The 18,153-nt window shown below is 43.9% G+C and overlaps 1 protein-coding gene across 4 annotated transcripts in view; it reads left to right on the forward strand.

Moving 5' to 3' along the window:
* LOC121291367 (parkin coregulated gene protein homolog) overlaps positions 1–18,153 on the forward strand; it is a 982,704-nt gene that overhangs the window by 893,973 nt on the left and 70,578 nt on the right. For 2 of the 4 annotated variants that reach the window (XR_005945987.1, XR_005945989.1), the window contains exons 1-2: positions 1,350–1,575; positions 8,341–8,490. Coding sequence is in view for 1 of the 4 variants with exons in the window: in XM_041212445.1 (XP_041068379.1) it covers positions 8,341–8,490 (150 nt within the window). In the remaining 3 variants the exon portion in view is untranslated. Of the gene's footprint in view, positions 1–1,349; positions 1,576–6,612; positions 6,918–8,340; positions 8,491–18,153 lie in introns of those variants that run through there. The other 2 variants (XR_005945988.1, XM_041212445.1) reach the window with 2 other exon arrangements.

Below are 18,153 nucleotides of genomic sequence, written 5' to 3' on the forward strand. Positions count from 1 at the left end.
AAGCTGAGTGTTATTATAACAGGTTTTTTGAATGGCACGCGGGCCCATTTTATTTTTATTTTCAGACAGGTTCATTTGCTTCGCGCCATTTCCAGGATTCCCATTTCCAGTTGGCACTGAACTATGTGATTAGCGAGATACCATTGGCGGAATTTTCCTCTCCTGCCAGCAGTGGGAGCCTTGGCGGGCGGAGGAGCGAGATTTGGCAGGAGGCCAAAAGTCAGTTTCTTGACGGTGCAAATTACTTTGGAATTTTGCTCCCCCGACCTTCATGGTGGCCTAAGGAGGAGTCGAGTGTCCCGCGGAGCTATGCCAGGAACCCCATTTGCATCTCATGAATGCTCGTTAAAAGCCCAACACGTTGGAACCTTCCCCCTCCAAATGAAGCGCCCCGCCAGCGGGATTGTAGAACGTTCCATTTGGTTACGTGAGCGGCGTGTACCCTGCGAGGTCCCTGTGCTTTCGGGTCAATAGATGCTACTTTCGCCTCCCTTTCACACCGCCACTGAGAGTTATCAGCCACCTGTCTCACACACGCCGCTCCAAGGCTGAGTGTTGGGTGGGTGGGGGTGGGGGTGCGGGTGAGACGGAGCCAGGACTTGGGAGGGCGGGGAGTCCAGGAGAAGAGTGGAAGAGTGACTGGCTGTCCGGATGCCACTGGATGCCCAGGTGTTGGAGCTTATGAGACGATGGGGCAGGGGGGCTGGGGGTGGGGAGGGGTCGCTTCCCGCCCACCTCACCACAAAATTCAACGTGCTCTTCGTGGCTGCATAATTAGTGAACTGAACGGCGCAAGATCTAACGTGTTCAGCCGCCCTGCTCTACAGAAGACTTTCGCTTCAATCTCCGGAACGTTTAAAATTTTCTGAAACAAGCGATGGAGAAATCTATATCTGTAGCATTTCCATCTGTCCAAAAAGAGAGAGAGTACGCATTCAGTCCTTGGCAAACACTCTAATTGAAATGAAGCCCAGTGAGTTTAAGCACAGTTTGACTGTACCAAACCTTAACAACAGGCGTACACTACAGGAGGAAAGCTGCATGGTTTACAAACACGGGATACTGGTAAGCTTCCCATTTCTTGTCCACTGAGGACTGCACTGCTCATTAAAGAAGGACTTGTATTTCTACAGTGCCTTTGTACTGCCATTTGTGTATCAGATGGTAACACTCCTGCCTCTGAGTCAGTGGGCTGTGGGTTCAAGTCCCACTCCAGAGACCTGCAACCAATGATCTAGGCCCCAGTGCGATTCTGAGGGAGTGGTGCACTGTCAAAACTGTTATCTTTCTGAACAGACATTAAAACCAAAGCCCCACCTGCTCTCTTAGGTGGATGTAATAGGTCCCATGGCACAGTTTCGAAGAAGAGCAGGGGAGTCATCCCTGGTGCCTTGGCCAATATTTATCCCTCAACCAACATCACAGAAGCAGACTACCTGGTCATTTTCACATTGCTGTTTTGGGAGCTTGCTGTGCAGATTGGCTGCCTTGGTTTCCGACGTTACAACGGTGGCAACTCTTGAAAGATTCTCCAGTGACTGTAAAGCATTTCAGGATGTCCTAAGGTTGTGAAAGGTGAGTCTTTCTTTCCATGGCCTCAGGGTGACTCAAAGCGCTTTCACAGTCAATGAAGTACTTTTCAATAGTCACTTTTCAATGTCAAAAATATTGGAAACATTAGTTAGTAGAGTCATCCGGAGTCAAATGGGAAAGCTCCGAGTGTTGGTTCACAGTCCCCAGTGACAGGTTTATCTGGGGCAGGATTTTGAATATGGTGGGCGGGCGGTGGGCCTGAGAGTGGCCAGGAAACGGGCCGCAGTCCAAAATCAGCCCCCGACCGCGATTTGACGCTGGCTGGCCAATTATCAGGAGGAGCGCTCACAGGGAGAGCTGCCTCAGGGAGCTAAAGAATTCTAATGCCATAAATAAAGATTTTCCAATGCTGAAAAAATATCCATGCATCAGGATCAGTCACCTGAACATATGGCTGATGTAAATTCTGTTCAAACATCTTAATCTTTTTTTAAATTAACATCAACATAACGTAAACACCCACTTGTCCTTTTGTCTATGGCATCTTTGGAAATCTCTTCTTTGCCTCCACCTATCGCTGGCCCCCCCTATCCAGCTCTACCTGTCCCAACCATCTCTACCAGCTTATATTTCACCCCATTTCTTTATTTCCTTAGTTCTGATGAAGGGTCATACGGACTCGAGACGTTAACTGTGTTCCTCTCCGCAGATGCTGTCAGACCTGCTGAGTTTTTCCAGCTATTTTTGCTTTTGTATCGGACACCTCATCCCGCCGTTGGATGAGGTTTCCTCAAAGCAACAAAGGCCGCCTGGCCGATTCGCCCGCCCGCCAAGCGTAACGTTGGACAGACAGTGGAAAGTCACCATTGATTGATTACAGCATTAATGGCCTTAATAGGCCTCTTCATTGTCGGCGGCGCATTGCCAAATCTCCCGCGCGCCCACCGAACGAAATATCGCGCGAGCGCACGATGACGTTGGGAAACTCGCCCGACGCCATCATGTGCTACTTCACACTCGAGCAGGCCGGGCGTTCGCCCGTACACCGGGGGAAAAATCCGGCCCCTGATCACTGAGCGAGGCTGGATGGTCAATGATCAACAGTGCCCCCGGACTGAGAAGGACCGATCTAGTTCAAGGCTGCCGTATAAGATTGACTTGGTGTTAAATTCCCAGGTCAGGTCTCAGTGCCACAGGCACTCTGCTGACCCTCCTCCTCCAAGGGGAATGATCACTAGTTAGCCATCAGACAACAAACCCCTTGCAGTAGCTTTCTGCAAATTGTCCTTTATAAGGAGATGGATCATTACGGAAGAAATGTTTTTTTTCTTTGGCTAGATTTGCAGAGAAGGGAAAAAAATGGAAAGGAATTAGAGAGAAACGAAGCTGTGGAAAGACAATAGTGAGGGTGGAGAGAGAAAGGAAATCGGGAATCAAAGGTGGTGTGGAGACTGGGGGGTGGGGGGGGGGTGTTGGGGGATGTGACAGAGGAGAGATAAATCTTCCTCTCTAAAAATGTCTTTTATTCTTCCAAAGCTCCCTGTCAGTCAATGAGAGGACACAAACTAAGCCAGGAAATTGCATAACTTATTTAAATTGTTCAGCCTCCCAGTGTAGCGCAAGGTCAGATTTTGCAGCATTTGGAGATTGCTTCACTTGCCACTGTCAGTCCTGCCTCCTGGATTCAGGGACTAGAAAACCTGCCCTACAATCTATTGCACAGAACTAAACAAGCTTTCAGAGTCTCGTAGGCCACTGATTTAAGAAAATTAATTATTATTAACATTTGCAAAAGATGTTCTAAAGAGTGGAACTTGCTTCAAGATATTTCCTATCCCTTCAGAGACATGGCAGTCAATGTATTTCTGCCAGATTTAAGAGACAACAGTACAATTATAAGTATTCCATTGTATCTGACTCCTTAACTGAGGTTGCCAGGCACCAAGGATAATCAATATCAGTCCTGGAGCGCGACACAGGGTTGTTTTGATCAGTGGAGTGAATCTGATTTGAGTAGAAGTGAAGGAAACCTTGGGCACTGTTGGATATCTGAAATGATAAGCTAGAAATCCTCCTGTGTTCGATTGCATTGTACAGTTTGGCCAGTCAGCCAAGGAGTAAATACTTGTGCAAATGCATTTGGGTCATTAAGTCTGTAGAGCAGCATTATCAAAGATTGCCCACTTACTCGAATGTCGCAGAGAGTGATTAATTTATTAACAATAACCAAAGCTGGCATATAGTTACAAAAGCCCTTGGGTATTCTTATTGACATATAAGCTGAGTCAGTAAGGTATTGGATCTTGGAAGGCGTCATGGCTACGTCCAATCGCGTCCTCCCCTGACACCCACACATATCTATTTTGGGGTAGATGTCACTGCTTATCAATTAAGAACAAAAATCTTGCTTCCCCTCTCCAGCACAGGGGAATTGGGGCCAGTAACATCCCTGAGATCATCCAACGCAGTGCAAAATGGAAATCGAAAGTCATCACAACACTCGGCTGTCGCTTTACCCAGTAATATATCTGAAAGTTCAATTACACTCCTAAAGAGAGCTGGGAAATCCTTTAACAAAAGCACTACAATGAATCCATTCCTTCATTCACTTTAAGTTTTATTATTACTTAATAATTGTGGCTGTCTTTATTTTGGGGCATTTTGCAATTTTCTTCCCTTTTTTAAGCCTCCCCTTGCCATGTACCATTCTTGGGTTTGATTCACAATCAGTGCTAATCTCATCCTGTACAACAGTTGGATCAGTACAGTTGACCTCAGCATCCCTCAGCTATTGAGGAGTTTCATTAGGTCATAATTTCCACTCATGAGTTGGAATTTAATCCAGGTGATGAGTATCTCGCCCGCTGGCTGGAGAGCCGGTGAGAGCCCTGCAGTACCACCCTTCGAGCATTTAGGTGTCCAGCGGAGGCCCCGCCCCAGGATCAAGGACGCAGTGGGTAGAATTTGTGCCTCAGGGAGCTGCTGGCCAATCAGCCATCAGAGGCCTAGGATCAGCAAAGGACCCCAGGCCAAAGATGAATGAGGGCGAGAAGGGTGTCACAGGGAGTGAGTTATTGGCTAAAGGTAGGTTGGTTGGGGGTGGGTGGGGGGGGGGGGAGGCGGTCAAAAGATAGGGCGGGGGGGGGGTGGGGGTTGACTCTAGGGCCCACCCCTTCCCAGTGACATGTCTGTTGATGACAACGAGAGATTCCAACCCCCACCCCTGACAGGGATTTACTTTTTGGGCTCTCTGTATAGCGACTGCCCCGCCCAGGCTGGTTGAACACCAGCTGCATTGGGATGAGGCCCTAAGCGGGCCTCAATTGACATTGGGGCCTGGAGGCCTTCCATGAGCCATCCCACCCTGGACTTAATAAGAGGGCAGAGACTAGAAGATGGTGGGGTCACCACCCCGCATCCTCTATCCCAATTAAATGCTCCCCTGTCCCCAAACTTGCCTCAAGGGAGGACATTGAATTCCACCCATGATTGCTATTCAGTGTCTGTTGCTCGTGGATCGTTTGCTTGTATACATCATATGAGAGCAGCATCAGCCCCAGCTGTCCTGCCCTCCGCAGTCAAATAGCCCATGGCCCTCATTCCCCAGGATCCCAGACAAACAATGGTCATGGTTCCTAACCCAGCAAGGAATACCTTCAGTTGGAAATTATAAACAGAAAAAATTATTAAGCACACAAGTGGCCACATATCAAATTCCTCGAGAACAAGTAGAATTCACAGGCTATGAATCTATAACATAATCTTGTTTATGTAACTGTCATTCTTCTCAGGAGCAATGGTCTGATTGAAAATACCTTTTTATTTAGTCACCAGCCTTTGAAACTGTGTGAGTCTCTTTGACTGGTGACAGAAAGAAACACGAGACATCATTACCCGTTGAATTTAACCAACAGCCGTCAAAACATTCCATTACTATCCACTGCCTGGTTTTACTGGGTAGTTGTAGGATTAGAAACCATCATAATTAGATTTTTTTTTTAATTCACTCACAGGATGTGGGTGTTGCTGGCTAGGCCAGCATTTATCATCAATTTCTAATTGTTCCTGAGAAGGTGGTGGTGGTGAGCCACCTTCATGAACCATTTCAGTCCATGTGGTACAGATGTACCCACAGTAATGTTAGCGAAGGTGCTCCAGGATTTTGACCCAGTGACAAAGAAGAAACAGCAATATAGTTCTGACTCAGGATGGCGTGACTCAAGAGGGGAACTTGCAGGGGGTGGTGTTCCCATGCACTTACTGGCCTTGTCCTTTTAGGAGTTAGAGGTCACGGATTTATTAATGATAGAATTCAAATTGAAAGCCTGAGGCTCTTTAGTAAAATTAGAATCCAAAATCCTAGGCATATCTTATTTTAGCCTTTCCTCTTTAGCATTCTTGAAGACTAATCAAAGTAAATTGTTCAGTTTTACAATAAAACTGTTTCTAAAGACACGTTGTGCTTCCACATTGAGTACCGTTCACCTTCGGTTTTCATCCACACATCCAGTCAGTGTAAATAGTCCCAAGTGAGCAGAGCTGTGAGATTGTAGAGTTACATTATACACCGTAATAAAAACAAACAGAAGGCAGGTGCAAATATTTTACTTAGCAAACAGTAAGTGGGAACATTGATGTATAATTGAGAGAAATAAATAAGAGTGGACTGAAAATATGAAATAAAGCAGATGTGTAAATTAAGCTAAATTGAAGCCAGGATCAACTGGATGCAAGTTAAAAACAATAGAAGTCAGGAGGAGTTGATAAAAACAGTTGCGATGTTAATTGATGTACCTTTTTTAAAGAGAAAGCTGTGACATAACCACCTCTGCCAGCACACCATTGGTGTAACGTGTACAGTCTGCAAGATGCGCTGCAACAATCTGCCAAGGCTTCTTCTAACAGCACCTCCAAGCCCATGATCTGCCACCTGGAAAAACAAGGGCAGCAGGCGCATGGGAACACCACCACCTCCAAGTTCTCCTCTAAGTCACACACCATCCGGACTGGGAAGTATATCAGCCGTTCCTTCATTGTTGTTGAGTCAAAATCCTGGAACTCTCTCCCCAACAGCACTGTGGGAATACCTTCACCACATGGACTGCAGTTGTTCAAGGAGAAGGCCCAACACCACCTTCTCAAGGGCAACTAGGAATTGACAATAAATGCTGGCCTAGCCAGTAACACCCACGTCCAAAAAATGAATTATTTAAAAACATATTCTCTACACAAGTCTTCAGAGACTGAGAATTGTGTTTTCTGATTTGGACTGAGCCCGCACAATGTAATGGAATTGGAGGTTTGACAAGAGCAGTCTGATAGATAAAAGGACTGAGAAATGTTATGAATGACAAGGAAATGAAGAGAAGAGGCTAAAATTTCAGGTCTGACTGTCAATTTCCTTTCCATTTCACTATCACTTATGACAGAAAACTCATGTAAATTGTTTCAGAATAAAAATTGTTTCAGTGTAAAAAAAAATTTTGCAGCCCTGAGATGCAGTCCTGTCTGTAGATCAAAACCATTGTTTCAGCGTAAACAGGATAGAGGCTTTCAGAGCCTGGAAGATTTAAATATAATTGTCCACAGTACCTTTTTATTGTAGTTAGTGTCAGGAAGATGATCACTTGTTTTCTATATCTGGATTGTCATTCCATTGAGTTAATAATGTTCGTGCCATAATAGTCCTCCAGGTAATAGAGTATCTCTTCGAAAGAATAATCAAAACCTGTCGGCAACCAGTTACTGATGTCATTGAGTAGACAACTATAAATAAACGTTGTACTTCACATTTCCTTTTCAGTGTGATACTCAGTAGTGTTCATTTCCATTCTCTCCACCTTCAAAGATATAACTCCTGCCGTATGTATTCCCTTCAAATCAATTACTTTTGAGTCCCATAAGAAACTACAGCCTGAAGATTATTTTTCCTGATAGTGTGCACAAATGCTTCCCACTTTGCTATGAAATTCTTATGTCTTGATATTTCAAACACTTTAATACTCCAATAAAGTGTCCATATTTTTTGAACATGCTAAGTGTCCATATACAAACCTAGCAGTTATTTCTTGTCTGTTCTAGTTTTTAAGTAAACTACTTTAATTGAAATTAGGTCTCTCTAAGCTACTCAAACATTACTGACATTTGTTTTACTTTACCGGTTCATTTTCAGTTTATCTTTGCTGCAAGCTGCTAGGGTTTTTTTTTTGCTTAAGTACCTTTTGGGACTGCATTCCAAGTTTGTATTTCCTTTCTTCAGAAACCCTTTTCTAAATTGCTTGGAGTTCAGCTGATCTTCCAAGCCAATAAACAGGATATTAAAATAGTTAGAAAAGAAAATTGACACAAGCTGACTCTGTTTACTTAATTGGCCACGGTTGTTTAGCAGACAGATCAAGTGCAGACTGCATATTTATTAGAAAATTTTACAACTAAGTCTTGATTGTATTAAACACTTGCTGAAGCCGTAGATGGTTGGAGAGTTTTATTGTTCTGGGTTTGACGTGAGATGGTCTTTTCTGTTTAATGGGTGGTTGGAAATAGAGCCATTTGTTTGCTGCGAGGTTCCTATATCCTGAAGCCTATAAACAGTGTGAAAAATGAAATAGCAACATAGAGTTTCAATACCATATGAATACATTGGACAGTCTTGTATTGCTAATAGCAAGGGAATCAGGGGAAGATGAGAACCAGCAATCTGACTGGAATATGTTTAAAGCTCTGCTAACAACAAATGATGTACCATTCTCTCAGCAGGAAGCACTTAATCAGCATACAGACCCATAACCCTTTATATGTCTTGTACAGATGCACTGAACACTCGGAACAAGCAAGTTATATGCACCACGCTGAAAATCCTGCAGCACCTCGTTGTGTCAGGAGATATGGTGGGTGAGGCCCTGGTACCTTACTATCGACAGATATTACCTATCCTGAACATATTTAAAAACATGAATGGTAAGTTGCAGCACAGAGGGGACTCTGCTGATCTGTGCATGTTTATGAGTTATGTAATGCTGTGCAATGTGAAACAATTAGAGGTACTTTCCTCCATCCTAAGAATATCAAACCCACACAGTTAGTTATGCAGGTTTTCCGATGACCCTTATTAGAATGAAACAAGCAGCCCATCTCAGCAGGATATGAGATGTATTCCTCCGTGATTGGATTGTGATTGGAGCAATGTTGTAACGTACTACATTAAATAGCTTTATATCAATATTGCCACATTTGGATCTGCTGTACGGTGCTCATAGAAACGCGCAGTACAGGAGGCGGCCCTTTGGTCCATCATGCCTGTGCTGGCTCTCTGAAAGAGCTATCCGATTAGTAACCCACCCCATCAATGCAGCTCCCCCCGCCCCACCTCCCCCTTCCCCTTCCCCTCCTCCGCCACAATTCTTTTCCCCCAGCTCTGCATTGTTTTTCCTTCTGAAGGATAAGAATGTAAGAAAACCTGAAAACAAGATAAAGTTATTTAACCCATCAAACCCATGTACAGCCTGTTCATCTTTATCCCATCCCATTCAATCTCCTGTGCAGAAGTCCTTCTGAGCTCCTGCCTTCCACAGGAAATTGAGGAAATGATCTAACCCTACATTATATATGCCAGGGAGGTTGCTTTTGGTCTTAGTTTGACACATCCATGGGCCCAATGACTCGGAACCTTTGCACACCAGGCAGCTTCCAATTACCTGCATATATTTATTCATATAACCCTATATCCTGTTTCAAACTCAATTTGCATTTGACTGCTTTTGGAGGTTGTTGCTGTCATTAGCTCATTTGCTGGGATTCTGACACCTGATTTCCCTTTGGGGCGAAATTTGTTTCTAATCTCGAGTATGGATTTCGACTGATTAAAGACGGTATCCAATGTGATCATAGTCAGGAATCATAGGTTTTAGGCTATTTTGTGTACTTACAGTGCATTTAATCAAATACTTCTTGATGCATACCACTGATGTTCTGAATCAGCCAATAAGATTCTTGCTGACCCAGGCTGAAGACAACCCTCTGCTCCATTTTTAAATTCATCACAGGATGTGAGCGTCATTGATGAAGCCAACAATTATTGCCCATCCCTAAATGCCCTCGAGAAGGTTGTGGTGAGCCACCTTCTTGAACGCAGCTTAGTAGGCCATTTTGGAGATCAGTTAGGAGTGGGGGAGCTGGTGGCATAGTGGTAATGTCAATGGTTAGTAATCCACAGGCCCAGGCTAACACTTTGACAACATGCGTCCAAATCCCACCACTGCAGCTGGCAGAATTTAAATTCCCACTTGCTTGTGGGTCGGGGAGGTGATGGACCTGCGAGGAAGCAACCTAGAGGGGAAGGATATAAATTGGGACCGAGGCTTGAGGCCTATACCACTTACTGGGAGTCAGGGAGGTGGCAGACCAGTCAGCTGCTTGGAACCAGCTTGCACTGAGTTCAAAAGGAAAGTGAGGGGAAAAAAAAGCAAATAGTGACATTACAGGAAAACTGTAAGTTCATCAGTTGGTAAGAAGCCTCTGTTAGGTACTGTCTTTAAATTGCTGTAAATTAGAAAAGCGCATTATTTCTAAAGAAGTAACTATATTTTGGATTTAAGTGAGAAACGCCATGAATAAGGGGAAGCCAGGGCCAGTATAATAAAGTAATATAAATAAGCCAAAGTAAAATAAAGTTAAGACATGGCAGGGTAGCTCAGTCGAGTGGAATCTGTGTCCTGTAATATGTGGGAAGTCATGGGCACTACTGGTGTCCTGGATGACCACCTGTGCAGGAAGTGCTGCCAATTGCAGAACCTTGAGCTCCAGCGCTCAAGCGGTGGCTGGTGTCACTATGGCAAATCTGCGAGGCTGAGAGCTACGTGGATAGCATGTTCACAGAAGAGGTAGCACTGCAGCTTAGGAGCCTGGAGGCAGAAAGGGAATGAGTGACCACCAGGCAGGCCAAGAAAACTAGGCAGGTGGTGCAGGAGTCTCCTAAGGTCCCGCTCACAAATCAGTTTTCCGTTTTAGAAGCTGGTGAGGGTGCTGGTTCCTCAGAGGAGTGCAGTCAGAGCCAAATTTATGGCACCACGAGTGGCTCGGCTGTACAGGAGGGGAGGAAGAAGACAGGAAGAACAATGGAGATATGGGATTCATTAGTTAGGGGAAGAGACAGGCATTTCTGAGGCCATAAACGAGACTCCAGAATGGTATGTTGCCTCCCTGGTGCCAGGCTCAAGGATGTCACCGGGTGGCTGCAGGACATTCTTCTGGGGGAGGGTGATCAGCCAGAGGTCATGGTCCACATTGGTACCAATTATTTAGGTAGGAAGGGGGATGTGGTCCTGCGATCAGAATTTAGGGAGCTAGATCGAAAATTAGCAAGCAGGACCTCCAATGTAGTCATCTCCAGATTACTCCCAGTGTCACATGCAAGTGAGTATGGAAATAGGAGGATAAGGCAGATGAATGCGTGGCTGGAAAGATGATGCAGGAGGGAGGGCTTCAGATTCCTGGGACACTGGCTTTGGGGAAGATGGCACCTATAGTAGCCAGATGGGTTGCACCCACACAGAGCCAGGACTGAATTCCTTGCGGGGTGTTTTGCCAGTGCTGTTGGGAGGGCTTTAAACTAATTTGACAGGAGTGTGGAAACTAGGAGAGAATATTAGAGAGGAATATGATGGTGCACAGAATGCAGGGAGGGACAGATAGCACTAGTATAGAGAATAGTAAGTGAATAGGTGGAGTCGGAGTAAGGGCGAAAGTCATGAAGTCTAAGTCAGGGTAACTGTGCATGTATGCAAATGCACAAAGTACAGTATATAAGACTGGGGAGTTATAGGGTCAGATTGCCATGTGAAAATATGATGTTGCAGTGATAACAGAGACCTGGATCGAGGAAGGGCAGGACTGGGTGTCAAATATTCCTGGGTACAAGGTGTTTAGAAAAGATAGGAAAGGAAGAAAAGGAGGAGGAGTGGTGGTAGGGGTTAAGGAGAGCATTGCAGGGCTGGAGAAAGAGGATGTCCCAGGGTTCAAGGACAGAATCAATTTGGCTATAGCTAAGGAACAAAAAAGGGCCCAATTACATTGCTTGATTTAGTCTATGGACCACCAACTGGTGAGAAAGATGAAGAAGAACAAATCTCCAGGGAAATTACAGAGAAATGCAAGGAATGGGTGACTTTAATTACCTGAGTGTAGACTGGGACAGTGCTAGTGTAAAGGGTGGAGAGGGGAAAAATTTCTTAGATTGTGTTCAGGAGAATTTTCTGCAGCAGTTTATGTCTTGTCCAACAAGAACGAATGCACTGTTGAACATGGTTCTTGGAAATGAGGTGGGCCAAGTAGATCCAGTCAGTGGGGGAACATTTAAGAGGCAGTGATCATTGTATCGTAAGGTTTAGGATGATGGTAGAAAAGAACATTGTGCAATTCAGAGTTAAAATAATTAACTTGGGGAGAGTTGACTGCAATGGAGCAAGAACAGAGCTGGGCCAGATAAACCAAAAGCTGGTGGGAAAACCTGTGGCTGAACAATGGGCTACCTTCAAAGAGGAGATGGTTTGGGCACAGCCAAGGTATGTTCCCTCAAAAGAGAAAGATAGGGCAAACAAATCTAAAACTCCCTGGATGAAAAAGGAGATAGAAATTAAGATAAAAAGAAAAAGTGTGCTTGTGACAGTTGTCAAGTAGAAAATACAATTGAGAACCAAACAGAGTGCAGAAGGTTCAGAGGGGAGGTGAAAAAGCAAATGAGAGAAGCAAAGAAGGGTTATGAGAAAAGACTGGTAGCAACCACATAGGGGAATCCCAAAGTCTTCTGTCAGTATATAAATAGGAGGAGGGTGATAAAAGGAGGAGTAGGCCTTTAGGGACCAAAAAGGGGATTTACACATAGACCATAAGATGTAGGAGCAGAAATTAGGCCATTCAGCCCATCGAGTCTGTGCCGCCATTCAATCATGGCTGATAAGTTTCTCAACTCCATTCTCCCGCCTTCTCCCCATAACCTTTGATCCCCTTACCAATCGAGAACCTATCTATCTCGGTCTTAAATACACTCAGTGACCTGGCCTCCACAGCCTTCTGTGGCAATGAATTCCATGAAAGCAGGGGGCATGGCTGAGGTGTTAAATGAATACTTTGCATCTGTCTTTACCAAGGAAACAGATGCTACCCAGGCCGTGGTGACAGAGGAGGAAACTCTGTCCTAGAAGTGTTCAAAATTGTTAAGGAGGAAATGCTGTATAAACTGTCAGTACTTAAAGTTGACAGGTCACTGAGACAGGATGAGATACATTCAAGGATATTGAAGGAAGTAAGAGAGGAAATTGAAGGGGTACTGGCCATTATCATTCAGTCTTCCCTAGACTCAGGGGAGGTGCCAGAGGACTGGAGAATTGCAAAATTATGCCCTTGTTCAAAAAAGGATAAGCCCAGCAATTACAGACCAGTCAGTTTAACTTCAGTTGTGGGCAAGATTCTAGAAACAATTATTCAGGATAGTCACATGGAAAATTGTGGGCTGACTAGAAAGAGCCAGCATGGATTTTTAAAGGGGAAATCATGTTTAACTAACTTGCTGGAGTTTTTTGAAGAGGTAACAGTGAGGGTTGATGAGGGTAATGCTGTTGATGTGATGTACATGGACTTTCAAAAGGCATTTGATACAGTGCCACTTGTGAGAAAAGTTATAGGTTATGGAATAACAGGGATAGTAGCAATGTGGATACAAAATTGGCTTAGTAATAGGAAACAGAGGGTAATGGTCAATGGATATTTTTTCAGGCTGGAGGAAGGTTTGTAGCAGACTGCTCCAGGAGTTGATTCTCCTGATATATATTAATGATACAGATCTTGGTGTGCAGGGGATAATTTCAAAACCTGCAGAAGATAGGAAACTTGGGAGCATTGTAAACCGTGAGGAGGACAGTATAGAACTTCTAATGGACATAGATAAGTTTGTGGAGTGGGCAGGTTGGTGGCAGATGAACCTCAATGCGGAGAAGCATGAGGTGATGCATTTTGGTAGGAAGAACATAGAGAGACAATATAAAATATGGGGTACAATCCTTAAGGGTTTGCAGGAGCAGAGGGTTCTGGATGTATATGTGCATAGATCATTGAAGGTGGCAGGACAGGTGGAGAGAGCAGTTAATAAAGCATACAGTATCCTGGGCTTTATTAATAGGGGCATAAAGTACAAGAGCAGGGAGGTTAAACTGAGCTTATGTAAGACACTCATTTGACCTTAGCTGGAGTACTGTGTACAGCTCTGGGCGCCACAGTATAGGAAGGATGTGAAAGGATTGGACAGTTTACAGAAGAGGTTTACGAGAATGGTTCCAGGGATGAGAAACTTCAGTTATGAAGATAAATTGGAGAGGCTGGGACTGTTCTCCTTGGAGAGGAGAAGGCTAAAAGGAGATTTTATAGACCTGTTCAAAATCAAGAGGGGGCTGGATAGAGAAGATAGGAAGAAACTGTTCCCACTTACAAATGGATCAATAATGAGAGGGCACAGATTTAAAATGGTTTGCAAAAGCAACAAATGTGATGTGAGAATTTTTTTTTTCCATACAGCGAGTGGTTCGAGTCTGGAATGCACTGCCTGGAAGTGTGGTGGAGGCAGGTTCAATCGAGGCATTCAAGAGGGTATTAGATGATTATTTAAATAGAAACAATGTGCAGGGGTACAGAGAAAAGGAAGGGCAATGGCACTAAGTCGAGATGCTCATTCAGAGAGCCGGTGCAGACACAATGGAGCGAATGACCTCCTTCTGCACCACAACATTCTGTCATTCTCCAGTTAATAAATCTAGAACATAAAACTAGTCTCAGTAATGGTGACCATGAAATTATCATCGATTGTTGTAAAAACCCTCATTAATGCCCTCTAGGGAAGGAAATCTGCTGTCCTAACTGTAGTATAAGGCTGTTCTGATTAGTAAGGGTTAATGTGGTACTGGAGAAGAGTACCACCCATAATAGTGATGTAACGAGTCACAAGATGATAGATTGTGTGCAGTAGAGTATAAAAGGCACCAGCATGAAGACAGCACCCATGCAGGGCTGTACCTCGGATATGTATATAGTTATGGGTTATCAATAAACGGTTTATGTTCAACCATACAAGCTTCCAGACCTCTTAGTAAGACACCAAATAATCTTACAACATGGTGGTAGTGAAGAATAGACCCCAAAATCCCAGAGAAGCTAATAGAAGTAGCCCCAATTCTCAAAGCATGAATAACCAAAAAAACTGAAGTGTAACCAGAGAGAAATGTGCCTAAGTTGAAGGCACAGTTGGAGGTCGCCTTAAAAAAAAAAGCCCCATTGCAGACATGGAGGCCGAAGGACTCCACCAGGGCACGCGGAGGTCCATTGCCAAACCTGCTTGAAAGTAGGGTCAAGGGACCTGGCCAGATGAAGGAAGGCTGATCAAAATTCTAGAAAGGAAAATAGGCTGAAAAGCTGAAGAATCCACTGTGCAAATGGAAAGAAGAACCCAAGAGAACGCAGAGTCAAGAGACCTGGCCAAATCGCAAGGAGGGTGAGCAAACTACTGTAAAAAAGCTTAGCTTACTTTTCAAAATAGGCAGCAATCAGGATCAGCACATCCAGAGTGCAGCTACAAGAACGCTGCAGCAACATGTCCACAGCCGGCATCAGAACACATGGTGGCCAAGCCGACTGAAGGAAGGAAACATTTTTTTAAACTGCGGGCAGATTTTAAAAAGTCACCTTTCAGTTGACTCTCAGGCTTGGAGGGGTAGATAGCTGGCCCAAACTTCTTGTTTTGAAGATTTCAGCAAAATGGGAGCCCACCAAAAGCCGGCAAATGCGGGACGATCAAAGAAATGAAGAAGTGGCAGCTGCAGAGGCATTTTGGAGAGTAAATAAATTGAAAGAGTTACTCAACTGTTGTAAAAACCGACAATGTATATTAAATTAAAACTACAGGACCAGTTTAAGCTAAGGCAAGGGACAAACCAGACCCAAAATTGGAAGCCTTGGAGAAGAAAATTTTTAGATTACAGGAGTGCATCAAGGTTAAACAAAAAATCAGAAAAAATACAAGTTAATTAGTTTTTATACTTTGTTTGGTGTATTTGCAAATGAAGTAATCCTAAGAGAAGGTATGGGTGAATCCTTAACCACATATGGTGAGATATTAAAAGCCTTTGACAACTATTTTAAACAAAGCTGTGGGGAGTGCAGACCCCCAATAAAGCACCAAAGGGCAGAGACCCCAGGCGGAGGGAGACAGGAGACCTGAGGCTGAGGGAGAGAGGGGACACAAAGTTGAGAGAGACAATACCTAAGCAAACCATAAGATGGTCGTAGACCATGTCAGAGCAATGAAGTGCATGAGCCAAAGAGTTTAGTGCAGAGGAGAGTAGAGGCTGAGAAGCAGCTGAAAGGCTTAAAAACAGAGCTTTTTGAAAATGCTGACACATTCTCAAACTGCAACAACAGGCGGCAGTGCCGAATGGGCAGCTGGCTGTGAATGAAGGAAAGTTATTTAAGGTAACCCAAAAGAAACAAAACCTGCCAAAAGTAATTGAAACTATTCCACACAAAAATGTTCATATCAAGGCTGAGTTGAATGAATTCAACCAGAAGTACAGCAAAGCACAACAGCAGGCAGAAGAGGTACTCAAAGGCGTCACCACCCTGAAAGGCTCTTTGAAGAGTCACTTCCTGTCCATGGAAAAACATGAGGAGCTAAAAAGGATGTTGAATACCGTTTCAGTAAAAGCTGCATTGGAACTATCGGTAGCAACAAAGCCATGTACTGAAGTGCTGCATGAGTTGGCAAGAGGTCAACAAGAAAATAATCAGTTGAAAGAACAGCTGATTGCCCTTCAAGATCAAATACAAAAGGAGTACATAACCCTTCAGCAGCATGAAGAAATGAAGACTGTCTTGAACAGCAGAATGGAAGAATGGCAGAAGAAACTAAAGAGGACTCTTGAATTACAAGAAAACTCAAGATGAAGCAATTGAGCATTGCAAAGAAAAGGAAAACCTGGTGAAGGACCTGCACATGCTACAAGGATCCGTCAGGTCAAAATTTGTTCATCTGGAAACTTATGAGGAGATGCAACACTCTGAACCAGGGTGTTGAAGAACCAGTTGGCAGAGAAGACTCCGCAATGTTCAATATTTCAGGAGGAAGCCAAGGGGTACAAAAAAGACACTGAAGAGCTGAAGAACCAGCTGAATGGAAAGGAGGAGGCATTGGAAAGAAAAGCCATGATACTTTCCGAGCTGCGAGCAGGTAATGAAGCCAAGAGTAGCATGATTACAGAGCTGAAACAAGTTAAGATATCGCTGGAGGCAGATCTGGCCAACAGAGAAACCAAAGTGAAGGATAAGGACAAAGTTCTGCTGCAGACAGAGAAAGAAAAGCCAGAAAAAAATCAGAAAATGTAAATCCAATGCTGGAGCTCAAGGAACTAGGAGAAAAAGCACCAGATGCCTCAAAAGTACAGAGAACCATTGAGCTGTTGAAAAATGACATGGCTGAAATGAAAACCAAGGACCGAGAACGTCAAGAAAAAGTTGAACAATTGCAAGAGAAAGTAAAGGTTCTCAGAAAAGAGCGGGAAGAGTCTCAGAAACTACAAGCAGAAGTAAAATGAAAGAGTTTGAGTTTGAAGGAGAGCAGACAGGAATTAGGCTCTGCTAAGGAAAAGCTGTTCAGTGCAGAGAACCAACTTTCACGCACGAAAGACAAGTTTGATGAAATTTTGGAACTTCATCGTGAAATAAGAACATGTAAGATGAAATGCACCATATGGGAGAGCAAATCCAGACTTTAAAAGCAGAAAAGGAAAATTTGAATAAACAGGTTGAGGATCTAACAAATGAATTTGAAAGAGTCTAAGGAGCAGTCAGTGACCGTAGAAGAAAGACTCCAAAAAGTAACTGAATGCCCAGATGAAGTTGTTAAGCTTGTATAAGTGTTCCGTAGGTTACTCTGAAACAAAGTCAGCTGAACTCACCAGAGCAATTGCTGAGCTGAATGAAAAGATTTATAAGCTTGAAAAATGTTTGGAAAATAAGAGAGTCAACAAATATTTGGCTGAAATTGTGCAACAAGTGGAAATGAAGGTTCCATTTTTGAAACGCCAAGGTCTAAAAAGAACACGGCGGACCCCAGGAAAAAAGAAAATCCAAGTCCACTCTAGGAATGGAACAAACCCAAGGTGTCCGAACAAAACAGAGGGATTGTTGATAAAGAGAAACACAACTCAAAGGAGAGCAAAAAGCAAATCAAATAGAGCCAACCAAGTACCGAAAACACAGTGTACTACAATTTCAACGTCAAACTGACAAAATCAACCCAAATCAACAACTGAGACTACCACTGGCAGAATGAAGAATCGTCAAGCCTCCAGGCAATCTGAATTTATACAGTCAGAGGCTTGAAAAAGGGAGAAAGCCAGTAAAGATTGTATTGTAAATATATTTGGGTAGGGACTTGGCGTGGCGGGGTGGGTGGTGTTCTATAACTGTGTTTGGGCAGAGCAAGCGTTAATGTGGGACTGGAGAACAGTATCATCCACGGTATGATGTGGAGAGTCACATGATGGACTGCATGTTGTTGAGTCTGGAAAGAACCAGCATGGA

This window comes from Carcharodon carcharias, chromosome 19 (genome assembly GCF_017639515.1).
Source record: "Carcharodon carcharias isolate sCarCar2 chromosome 19, sCarCar2.pri, whole genome shotgun sequence".
In the NCBI taxonomy this organism is placed as follows: domain Eukaryota; kingdom Metazoa; phylum Chordata; class Chondrichthyes; order Lamniformes; family Lamnidae; genus Carcharodon; species Carcharodon carcharias.